Consider the following 13,346-nt stretch of genomic DNA (forward strand, 5'->3'; position numbering starts at 1 on the left):
ACTAGTGGTTTTTGTCGATCATTCGTAGTACAAGTACTTCACTCGTACACTTTTTACACGCCTTACAATTTCCTTAACCCCGTACTATAGGTGGGGCCAAATTGCCATTTAGCCCCACCTATAGTACGGGGTTAAGCTTAGCCCACTTTTGTTTTACACATGCGATCTTAACCCCGTACTATTGCTCTTAGCACCGCAATTGGTGGGATAACCCTGCTTTTTTGCAGCGCCAAATAATCCCGTACTATAGGTGGGGTTAGCCCACTTTGCAAAAATGCTGTGTAAAAAGAAAGTGGGCTAAGCTTAACCCCGTACTATAGGTGGGGCTACATTGCCATTTAGCCCCACCTATAGTACGGGGTTAAGGAAATTTTAGCCTGTGTAAAAAGGGTAAAGTTTCCAGTAAACTAGTTTTAGGAACGTAGTGAGAACAGCCTCTAGGTTTTGCTAAAAGGTGGCCTGAGGTGGGTAAGGGATGTTTACATCAGATTTCTTTCCTACTCGAGGCAGAGCCCGGGCCACCGATATTCTTGATGTAACAGGGGTCTATATCAGTTCATTCTACCAGACTCGTATTAACTTTCAATATTTTGACTTAATAGTGGTCATTTTACTGGATCCTTTTTATACTCATTGTGAGATCTTTACCACAGCTGGTATTCATGTTCAATTATTCCTTTCATCTCTTTTTTTCGTTACAGGTAAAGGAACTCTTCAATGGTATGAACATAAAATACAAGGCACTGGAACTTGACCTCCAAGGTAAGATTACAAATATTTTGCATTGTGAAAAAAAAATTACTTGTAAAAATTATCTTTTATGGAGTGTTAAGCTTAAACATTATTAAGCCAGGGATCTTATTGCCTGACCATTTTTACCTTACAGTGTATGCGTGTTGTAGAGAGAATTACATGTTTAATTTAATCTTTAAACAAGGTTGATTTGTGGATGGTAAGTTTCATTGAGTACTGAAAATTTCCTGTCGATGAATGTCTATAATTTTACTTCATGTCAGTCACATGTGTAGATATTCATGTAAGTAGATCTAGTGTGACATCAACTGAAATCAGATTCATTCCTAGTTTATGAATCTTTGAGACAGCAAGAACTGCATGGACGTAGCGTTGGTGTAAAGGGGGTATCTCTACATGTATCACAGCCCCATTGGAGTAGTAAGAATGTTGTGTATTGCATTCCTAGCAGCTGGAGAGGGGAAATGGTTCACACAAGGACAATTCTTTTCTATCAGTCCATTAATTCATGACCTAACCAATGGATCCCACAATCCTTCTGAATTCTCTGTTAACTCTCTGTAGGGTTATGTAGTCTTTATAATCAGATTATTAAATGTCAAGTTCATCAGACTACCAAGTCAAGGAGACTAGAATAGGGAAAACAACAAGGATATGAATTGAACATTATGTAAAAAAAATCAGTTGTACCAGGGTCCATTATGAGAGACTTCCACATTCTTTCACCTGATGTAGTGAAAGACCCTTTTTACATCTGAAAAATTGCTGGCCCAGGGCCTGCCTCGGGTAGGGAAGAAAAGGAAATAGATGTGCATGTAAACACATCACACCAATCTCTGGCTTCCTTTTAGCAAACCTACCCAAGACTACTTCCAGTTGTAGTCTTGGCAGGACTCGTGCCACAGATTGGTAGATGTAAACCTACCTCGAACTAGCCTTTTGACAAGGCCTCGCGACTTGGCTCTATTCGTTGTCAAGCAGAAGACTAGCGACAGACAGAGAATTGGCGATACCTGAGTGAGCGCGAGAACGAGAAACTTTAGTCGTGAGGGTTGTGAGGCTTTTTGGATTCAGTGAAGACGTGAATATATTGAGCATGCCGAAGCGCCAATCTGCACTGTAGATGTCTATGATGTCATGGGACTGAGTTTGTTCACTTCTGTTGCATAGGGTCATACAAGTTTCACTGATGCGAGCAATATGCTCGCCGATTGGCCACTATCTCTCGGGTAGTGATTCGCATTTGGAAACAATGGTTATTAAGAAAATAAGAAAATTCAAATCAGATTCTTAAAGGCCCTTTGAACTCGAAATCCTTGCATTCACTCAGCTTTTTTTGCAAATGGCTTTTTTCTAGTCGGTAGCAGGGCTGCCAACATTTGATAATTATTTAGAGTAAGATATTACGAGAAGCGAAGCACGAGAGAGCAAAGCGAACGAAGTCCAACCAAGCGAAGCGATGGAGGGGACGTACCCCCCCCACGGCCCACGGTTTGGACCTTATATTTCAAGGTGCAATTGTATGATCAGGGCTCCGTAACACAAAGGTTTGCGATAAATAGCAAATATGAAAGAACTACACTGATTGGTTCCTGGTCAGCATTTGAAAGCAAATGAGCATGTAACATTGATCTTCATTGGCCAGTCAATTTTTGCTAATCTTTGTGTTACGGAGCCCTGGTTTATACTTTATAAAATATATAGTCTATCCAAAGGCATTATGAAGAGCCTCTTTACATTTAAATAAAATGATAAACATAGAATACCTACATGTACTTGCTGAAATGCCAACAATGACTGGATGTAGGTACTCCTCAGGGCAGATGATGGGAAGATGCAACAAGAAACTGAAGAAAGCATCTTAATATAGAATTTCTTGTACCAAGCCTCCTCTGGGCCGCTGGGCTAGACCTAGGTCCTAGCTAGGTGTACGAGGCGCTACGTACAATAGCACCTTTGGCTCAAACATTAGGTGGTTTCAAACCACCTCGATCATAAGAATCCCTGTTAAGTTCCGAGAAGTTTTTTAGGCTAAAAAATACCCATTAATTATTTTGCATTCACACCGCCCTGAAACATACCTTTCGGGATAAGTTCCTGAAGTTACGAGCATGCGCAGTAAGGTCTGATATGCAAGCGAGGCGCGAGATTTAAAATCACTAGCTCAGTAGCCACCCAGCATGCTGGGCCAAAATTCCCGTAAATTGCTTTCACATTGCCAAAATACCTGTGACCTTGGAAAAATTCCCACGAAAGTTCTCGTAATTTCGCCAAGTACCTACTAATTAGTTTTTTTTATCTTTCGGGGAAATTACGAGTAGTTTGCTTTCACATTACCAAAATACCTGGAACTGCCGAACTTCTAGGCAGTCTGAAACCACTTATTTTTCACTCTCAAAACTCACTTTAAATCCCTGTCATCCTAGGTGCAAAGTTATAGTAAGTAATATTACTGTTTAAACAATAGTAGTGTAGAATAATTTACGAACCATGAAATCTTTGCTGTTCTCGATAATTCTTGTCTGGTCTCTTGACACTGTACTGTAGCCTGAGCTCAATTTGAATTTCGAAATGTGTTGATGTACGTCGACCATGTACGTACATCTGTCCAGGCCAGTCCACGCCTCTGCTAGCTCGATGCTATGGACAAGTAGTTATAGGGAAGGGGGTACGTAGGCCTATGCAGTTGGCTTAAAAATTGCCGCCAAAGTCATCATATCACTATAGGAATATAAGGAAATTAAACACACGCTTGAAATGAGATGAAAGGCTTTCCACAAAAGGTAAGAAAACTTACACAAGTCTTTCGGCGCTTCCAGGATTCTTACATGTATGTTGATCTCCTTTCTATCAAATTTTTCATTCTTATTTAATTATTTCAGATTCGTGAGTTAGAAATTTAATTATCAGCATGAGAAATGAGTGAAATTTGTGTGTCTCATGCTCAATGTGTGAGTGTTGGCAGCCCTGCAGTTAGGTATAGTGGTGTGAATGTTAGAAAGAAGAGAATTAGGATTATGAAGTGTAGCTACATGTACTATATACATTTGAGGCCAAAAGTTTACATACACCAATGGAATTTAGTGAAATTTGTTCGCTTTCCAAACATTGCAAAATTTACTATATCTTCAGAAATATGAATACTACCATGACGAATTAGGTATCAAATCGAAGAGCATTTTAAGCTCTTTCACATTATTGGGATGCCATTTGGATTATACTATATTTCAGGTGGAATTTTTTTTGAATAAAAAAGTGATATTCGTGCAAAATGTATTCTATTGTTTGCTATTATATTTTCAAACATCGTTTCATAGAAATATAAAATGTCAAATTTATGATATAATGCTTTTTATCATGATATATGTCACCACTGAACAAAAAATGTTTGTGTTGACAAGTAAGTAGCACAAATATGAAATGTTTTTGTCAAGTTTTTATTCTCAATTTGTATAAAATATGTAGATTTTGGGAAAAAATTGACACCTAAATATTTTTCAGCACCTGATGACAAAGCAATGTGATGAAAGGGCATGCCATACTCATTTGTTTGATATCAAATTCGTCATGATAGGACAACTATTTTATAAGATACAGTAAATTTTATGATGTTTGGCAAGTGTCAACTTTTCTTTGAATTTCCTGGGTGTATGTAAACTTCTGGCCTCAACTGTATATAACACAGGCAAAAAATTATTTTTTTAATTATCCGTGGCTACTTTTCGCAGCAAACTGCCTAAATCTGTGACATTGGATAAGATTTAACATTATGATGAATGGGGATTCCAAGTCTCTTCTTTTTAGCATGTCAGGAGCTAAATCGCCCCAGCTCCTGAATAATATTTTTCCCCTGAGATAACCGTAGTCAAAATTTAAGTAAGAGTCTGTGCCTTCAGACTAACCGTAAGGGGTCAGGAGTTGAAACTGACTTCGTTATTGATTTAAATTTCTGTGATCAATTTGGGGAATGAATGTGCTGTGATATAAACAGGTACATTTACAGACCTGGGGGATGTTTCACAAGTAAAGATTGAAGTGTGACTTAAGTTGCACTGAAATGCTGATGCATACATGATATGAAATGCCCGATCTTATTGTTAGATACACAGTAGTGCGCGGCCTCATGACACGATCTGACCAATGCGGTCAAGCCTTTTTGTACTCAACTCAGTATTTAAGTGCAACTCTAAGTCATACTTAAATCTTTGTGAAACACCCCCAGGTCCATTTGCAAAGCTAAGGTTTCAAACGGACTTGGCTTGGCCTAGGTTCAGTGATTTTTCAGACGTAACATGGGTCATACATAAAGACATTTAGAGTCCTATCAACCATGTTCTGTAGAATTAGAAGAAAAATGAGATGCATCATTTGCCTTCTATTAAAGCACATTGTTAACATTAGAAGCAACTGTCTAATGATTTATTGTGATAACATTGGCTCACCTCTCATGGTGTTTGATACACCCATCATGTATTTTACAACTTTGCTATACTTTACTACCTGGTAATGTAATCCATATGATGTAATCAATCATTTTCATGTGTAACTGACTGCACTCTAATGTGATGTTTTTCCTACTCCCTAATATTTTCTAAAATTGATAAAGAAATGCATATTTAAAAAAATTGATCAGTGTAGACATGATGAAATTGATTTGAGTATACCAAGACCAGTGGAATTTGTGTTTCCATGTTTTTTACATACCTGGCATACAAGGTCAGCTTTGAGTAGAGGATGATGGGATTGGACTAGTGTTTTGCCGAGTCATCGGAGCGCACTTCTCTTAATTATCTCACCGTTGTAGATGCTTGCAGGCGATCCAAACAGGCATTTCGATAAATAATAACGGTTCTATGATGTGTGCACCAAGGGAGGCTTAAAGGGGATGCAAGGCAGATTACAGTCATTTATCTACTGTCAGTATCTTTAATAGGTGTCATGTGTAAACTCAACGTTAGATTACATTTAATATTTGGCATTTTCTCTTATATTTGTATACAAAGTTCTGTTATTAAACAGAGAATGAGATATAAAAAAAAAATGAGGTAAATGAAGTTATTCACAAAAATAAAATTGTTGCTATTGTGCTGTTTTAATCATTATAATGATATGAATAGTGGTCAGTGTATTTTTTTTTTTTTTACTTCTTTTTAATGCGTATTTTGTAGGTTCTGCCGTAGACATATATGTAGGTACTGCAAATTTTTTGTTAAAAACAAACTCATACTCAATGCATTCTCTGTGCATTCTTGTACTTATCATTTACTTGGTGGCATTCATTATATGAGTAGGCCTACATTTAGTTGAGAGTGATGCTATGCATTTTGAGTGGTGGCAAGTACTGGGCCCATCTAAAAAATTATCATGTTAACATACATGTAACTCTCTAGACATTCTTCCATCCATCCAGTTAGAGGTAAAAAGAAGTAGTTGCAGCAAACAATTATTTCATGAGAAAGTCTTGAATCAAGGTTAATTGTCACCATATTGTCTACATTAATGTAAACTTATCTTTGTAATATTGTAAAATTTTAGCTCAGACCTGATAATTCTTTATTGATCACTAACTAACAAAGAAAAGCATGTGGGATAGTGTATTAATGATACTTTGAAAAATACCTGACATTTGATGGAATTCTGTGCTTATTTTGCGCATTTATTTGCAGGGTACTCCTTTTTTTAGAGCCATTTCGCACACATTTATATACAAGTAAACACTAGGGTGGTAATTTTATTGGATTCTGTTCAAATTCATTTTGAGATCATTACCACAACTGGTATTTATCTTTAAAGGACAAGTCCACCCCAACAAAAAAATTATTTGAATCAAAAGAGAAAAATCCAACAAGCATAACACTGAAAATTTCATCAAAATCGAATGTAAAATAAGAAAGTTATAACAGTTTTAAGATTGCTTAATTTCACAAAACATTTACATGCACATCCCGGTCGGTATGCAAATTAGGAGACTGGTGATGTCATCCACTCACTATTTCTTTTGTATTTTATTATATGAAATATTCTAATTTTCTTATTGTCAAGTGAAACAGTGATTAATTCCTCCTTATACATGTGGAATTAGCATTGTTAAATACTTATGGTTCAGTCGAGTTGGTCCCTTTGGTCAAATTTGTAAAAAATCAAATGTTGTATAATTCAATTTCAAACAATAAAAAACAAAAGAAATAGTGAGTGATGGACATCATTGACTGACTCATTTGCATTTCATCGAGTTGTGCATATCACTGTTTTGTGAAAAATAAGCGAAACTTTAAAATTCCATAGCTTTCTTATCTTACATCCAATTTTGATGAAATTTTCAATGTTATGCTAGTTTGATTTTTCTCTATTTATTGAAATCAACATTTTGCTTGGGTGAACATGACCTTTAAATCAAGGTTTTGATGGTATGCAATAAGGTAAAGTTTCTGTAGTATTTATGAAATTGGGCCCTGGCAATGTACATGATGAATTACAGCAGTATTACAGCAGGGCTCCACACTAACCCATTTTTTCTACTGGTCCAACCTATTCATGTCGGACCAGTAGATACCCAGTTTTTCAAATTTTTACTGGTCCGAACCTAAAATCTACTGGTCCCAAAAAGTAAAGAAAACATTAAAAAAAGGCGCAAGTTTATTTTTCTAGCCTTTCATGACCCCCCCCCCCCCCCGTAAAACGAAGGAATGAAGGACAAAAAGAAAGCAAGACAGAAACGAAGAGAGTAAGACAGAAAGAAAGAAGGAAAGTCAGAAAGAAAGAAAGGATGGAAGGAAAGCAGGAAGGAAGGAAAGAAGTAAGAAAAGGAAGGAAGGAAAGAAGGAAGGAAAGTAAGAAAGAAAGAATGGAAGGAAGGAAAGTAAGAAAGAAAGGATGGAAGGAAGGAAGGAAGGAGGGAGGAAGGAGGGAGGAAGGAAGGGAGGAAAGAAGGAAGGAAAGTAAGAAAGGATGGAAGGAAAGAAGGAAGGAAAGGAGGAAGGAAGGAAGGAAAGAAGGAAGGAAGGAAAGAAGGAAGGAAAGTAAGAAAGAAAGGATGGAAGGAAGGAAAGTAAGAAAGGATGGAAGGAGGGAGGAAGGAAGGGAGGAAAGAAGGAAGGAAAGTAAGAAAGGATGGAAGGAAGGAAAGGAGGGAGGAAGGAAGGAAGGAAGGAAGGAAAGAAAGAAGGAAGGAAAGAAAGAAGGAAGGAAAGTCAGAAAGAAACGATGGAAGGTAGGAAGAAAAGAAGGAAGAAAGGATGGAAGGAAGGAAAGAAGGAAGGAAAGTAAGAAAGAAAGAAAGGATGGAAGGAAGAAGGGAGGAAAGAAGGAAGGAAAGTAAGAAAGAAAGGATGGAAGGAAGGAAAGAAGGGATGAAAGGAGGAAGGAAGGAAGGAAAGAAGGAAGGAAGGAAAGAAGGAAGGAAAGGAAGGAAATAAGGAAGGAAAGAAGGAAGGAAGGAAGGTAAGAAAGAAAGAAAGGATGGAAGGAAGGAGGAAGGAAGGGAGGAAAGAAGGAAGGAAAGTAAGAAAGAAAGGATGTAAGGAAAGAAGGAATGAAAGAAGGAAGGAAAGAAGGGAGGAAAGGAGGAAGGAAAGAAGGAAGGAAAGAAGGAAGGAAGGAAGGAAAGAAATAGAGAAAAAATTAAAAGAAAGATTGAAAAGAAAGAAGGAAAGAAAACAGGAAGAAAACAGAGGAAGAAAGCTAAAACTATTATCATAAATAATTTGTTTCTTTTTTGGCTCAATTAAAATAGCTACGAAAGAAAGTCAGAAACCAAGTGTATCAACACACACATAAATGCATATGTGGGGCTAATATGTATTCAGACGATACCACCCGAGACCCGATCTGTTTGAACCAAACAGAAGTGAAAATTTACCCTTTTACTGCTTACAGATGACAGAGTTACTCCAATTTTTAGGAAATATGGACATTATAAGAGCCTTTCATGAGTATGAACCGTGAATTTTGACAGTTCTGTGAGAGATTTCTGCCAGAGTTTAGCCAGGCTTCGTTCTGCGGCCAGTGGAGAATTCACCATGTGGATTGTGTGGCTGACTACATGTACACTGTATGCATGCTGTATAGTACTCTAGTAACACGTGCGATTCATTCTGTGTGTATTCTGTGTGTGAATTGCAGAATTTAACGGGGGGAAATGGTTTGCTGTGAATTTGACCATTTCTGGAAAAGTTATTGGCCCAACAATGGTTTTTATTACTGGTCATGTCGGACCCTTAAATCTTGCTATTTTTGGAAAAATTACTGGCCCGACAATGATATTTTTTACTGGTCATGTCGGACCAGTAAATCTTCCAATTTCTGAAAATCTACTGGCCCAACAGTGATTTTTACCGGTCTGGGACCGTCGGACCGCCGCTAGTGTCGAGCCCTGATTACAGTATTATAATGAACATAGTATAAAGAGAGGGAGAGAGAGAGAGAAGAAAAGGTCTCGTGGACTCCCATTCACCGCTCTGGTGCATTGGTAGTGATAGGTTGCTTGTGTTCAGTCAGCGAAGTCAATGTAATTATAGCTCTTTTATTGGATGTGTTTTATGATAAGGGAATGCTTTTGGCTGGTATATTGGATATCGATGAAAGGGCAGACTTTAGGCTTCTCGCCTTGCATAATTCTGTTTGTCAATCTGTAATGCACAATATTAATATACATCCTTTTACTGCTGTATTCATACATAAGCCTATATTCCATTCTTTATATCATTGCAGTTTGACTTTTTAAATATACATGTAATTAAGTGTTTTATTGATCTTGTGATCAACATAATAACAAACAACTTAAAACAAACACTAAAACTAATTACAAGACAATGCATAGCGATAACATAATAATAGTATAATAGTAATAATAATACAGTAGTTTGAAAATTACTTTCACTGGTTCTTGAATGATTTTGTCACTTGTAAGAATAGATAGATCTGTAAAAAATACCCAATATTGGGTAGTTACTGTTACATTACTCAATTTTCATTTTTAAAATATACAAATATATATTGAATTCAATGCTTGAATTTTATGGAAATTAAACATTGAGTTGAGTTTTATTATCTAAATATTGATCTGATTTTACTTTATTACGTACATGTAGCTCCAACATAATTATTTTTACTGTCATGCAATGTTTAAAAAAGAGTATGCTTTTGATAGTTGATATACAATAGAGCAAAATACAAAGGGAGAGAAGGGAAAACATCCTGATTATAAAGCACACACAAACAACAACAAAAAATACCCCTTTTTGTGTAATGGTTGTTTAATTGTGTGTACTATTAGCATTTTTACAAAAACTAATAAAGGAATATTTATGCCTTTTCTCACTAATTAAATAAATGATAAAAATAATGAAAAATCAATTTTCATCAAACCAAAGTGAGATCCAGTTCTACAAGTGACCAACTTTCTAGGTCAGTGTTCATTTGATGATCTAGTGATAAAGGGGAGGGGGTCTATGGTATTAATTTTATTTTTCATACCAATTTTGGGTCTTTTTTCTTTCTTTTTTTTCTTTCAAAATAGATGATGGAGCAGAACTTCAAGAAGCCCTTTTAAAGTTGTCTGGACAGAAAACAGTTCCTAATGTTTATATCAAAGGAACTCATATAGGTGGATGTGATGATACATTTGCAGCTAAATCAAATGGAAAAATAAATCACCTTCTAAATGTAAACTCATATGATTATGATCTCATTGTGATTGGTGGGGGTTCCGGAGGCCTTGCTGCTTCTAAGGTACTAAAAAAATATATTATTTTTTTTATTATCATAAAGTTATATTTAAGATATATTATTTTGTCATTAATATGCATTAGATTTATATAGTTTTGTGTCATATTGTAATTTTTTGGGAAAGAAATTGCTATATATATCTTTCAATTAATCAATATTTCATATGGCATACTAACAGTTGATATCATGTAGCTATGATTGATGTACAGAAAAGTAAATGTTTTGTAGGTGGGGAGAAAAAAATGATTTCAATTTGAGTATGGAAAGTGTATGAATAATTATGGTTTTAAGTGTTTTTTCTATGTTCCATTTAATCTGACAATGAATTTAGATTCTGAAAAATAAAGATTTTGGATATTTCAAATTTGATTGAAAAAAATTAAAGAAAATCCAGGCCTGAGCCATTATGTTTATTTTGAAGAACATTTAAACACTATTAATAAACAGGCATTTACTTTTTTAAAGAACAAACACAAACAAAAAAAAACCTTGGCTTCATCAAAAATTGCAGAAAGTTCTCACATTTTGCATCTTTAATCCATGAAATGGCGATCAATTTTCCACATTTCCTTGACCTTAACTTAAGTTTTATTCAATTGGAAACTATCAAGAAAATGAAGAATATCCCTTTCTTTCTTGACCATGAAACCTCGTTTTCAGTTGATGTCACACTGGATCAACTAACATGTGTGGGACTAAAATGTGAAAAATCTGGCAAAGCAATAGTCATTTCATAAAAAGACCTAAACTTACAATTTATGCTGATGGATAAGACAAGGATAAGTCTCTGAATCATTGATATCAAACTTATGCATTTTTGGGGTCCTTTTCTCGACTGGAAAATAATGTTGTAACACTAGAAAAACAATCGAGATGGAATCATGATGAGGCAAGTCATTGAACTTCTGCTTTACCCATAATGCATGCATTACAAAACCATTTTGAAGGTGATACAATTTTTTTCAAGTCGAGAAAATAAGTTTGATATCAATAATTCAATGACTTCTTCTTGGCTTATGCATTGGCACAAAATGTAAGTTTTGGTCTATTTTGGAATGGCGACAATTGTTATGCCCAAGTTTTTCATGCTGTAACCCCACATGTATCTACATTCATGTTAGTTAATCTTGTGTGACATCAACTGAAAGAAGGGGATATTCTACATTTTATTGATAGTTTCCAACTAAAAATATCTTATTTCAAAGAAATGTGGAAAATTGATGGCTGCATCATGGATTTAAAGATGTGAAATGTGAAATTTCATCAACTTTTGGTGAAGTTTAAAAAAATCCAACTAATCCATTCAATGGGTTGTCTAAATAGGAAGAGTTTATTCTTTTAACAGTAATTTTGACTCAGTCCAAGAAAGTCAATCATTTGAATAATATTATTCAAATATTATCTTTTCATGTGTTGTATTGTGACAGGAAGCAGCTGTACTGGGCAAGAAAGTAGCTGTTTGTGACTTTGTGAAACCGACCCCAAAGGGAACAACATGGGGTGAGTATCACATGTAGAAGAAAAGTAGCCAATTTGTAGGGAAAAAATTGAGTTAGGATAATTTTTTTTTTACTGGAGAAAAAGAGATAAAGAAAAGAAGGAAATGTGAAAATGATAAGTGAAGATTTCTCAGCATACCTTAATCTAATTCTGTTCAATAAATATTTACCATAATCCCTAACCAATTTGGTAAGTGTTTCTTCTGCATTGAATACATAATTAGACATCAAACAAAGTTTTTCTGGAGGTTGATTGCCATTATGGGTTGAAATAATATTTAAAAAAAAAGATCTCGATTAAGTTAGCATACAAAGTCAAATGTGAACTTAGCTACAAGAATTTACTCATACCCCTGTACCAACATTGGTGTCATGATGGACTGCAGTAAATCAACCTGTAAATATACACAACAAAAAAAGTAAGTCCCCCCTTAATCAAACATCAATAGTTTCCGATCCAATGCGAGTTTTTAGGATATTTTTACATGAGCGTGTAGGTAATTTTGTAAGCTACCCTCTGAGTAAATGTTGTGGACTTATTTTGCGTCATGCTTCAGTGAGCACCGTCAGAAGGCAAAAATGTCACTTTTCAAAAGTCACAAGCCAGATATCATGACTTTGATTCCATTTTACTGGAAGTAATTCCACATTCTTATCATTAAAAATAGTCAGAAGGCTTGTAAAATGTACTTTCTAAAGTACGATACAATACACAGTATCTTCAACAATATTCATCGTTTCACGGTTCAATGAACATTTATTAAAAACAAAATATGATTTTCAAATATAGGCAAGTATTGTTTCATATTGGTAACTGAAAAAGATCTTTTCTCAACTTTATCGTTATGTTCGCGACCATTTGACATGCTTCAATGATTCAAAAGCGTTTAATTTAAACATTCACGCTTGAATGAACATGTGGAATGTGATGCTCTCTGTTTTACGTTTTTTTGAAAAAAATGCAATTTGTAACTATGGATATCTGTAAAAACCTCCTTGCATAGTTCATCTGATTTGATTTTATGAAAATCCTGATGTTTAATGCATCAGTGAGCACACAATATTCGAAAATTATGCAAATGAGAAGAAAGTTCAAAGCCTTGGCCCCACTCTGTGCCGTGTCGAATGGTTATTTTGGTGTGCGCGCATTTTGGATAGTGTTACTCTGAAGCCATGTGCGAAGTTTCATGAAATAACTGTTGTCAGAAGTAGCAAAAACCGTCCATGAAACAAACCCTCATTTCATATTTGTGAAAATTTTGACTTCTCTCATAGACTTGTGTACATTATGGGTGCATATGTTTAAGAATAAGTAACCCCTCATTCAATATGGTGGAACTTTTTTTCAAGGCTGTCTTTAGCAATGTC

At 35.4% G+C, this 13,346-nt stretch overlaps 1 protein-coding gene across 1 annotated transcript in view; it reads left to right on the forward strand.

Annotated features, from left to right (window-relative positions):
- LOC121409897 (glutaredoxin-like) overlaps window positions 1–12,011 on the forward strand; it is a 33,460-nt gene extending 21,449 nt beyond the window's left edge. Inside the window, exons 2-4 of the mRNA XM_041601676.1 lie at window positions 702–762; window positions 10,271–10,482; window positions 11,907–12,011. Coding sequence (XP_041457610.1) covers window positions 702–762; window positions 10,271–10,482; window positions 11,907–11,996 — 363 coding nt within the window. The 3' untranslated portion in view covers window positions 11,997–12,011. The remainder of the gene's footprint in view (window positions 1–701; window positions 763–10,270; window positions 10,483–11,906) is intronic.
- Window positions 12,012–13,346: the final 1,335 nt, after the last annotated feature.

The sequence above is a fragment of the Lytechinus variegatus genome, chromosome 3 (assembly GCF_018143015.1).
Source record: "Lytechinus variegatus isolate NC3 chromosome 3, Lvar_3.0, whole genome shotgun sequence".
NCBI lineage: Eukaryota > Metazoa > Echinodermata > Echinoidea > Temnopleuroida > Toxopneustidae > Lytechinus > Lytechinus variegatus.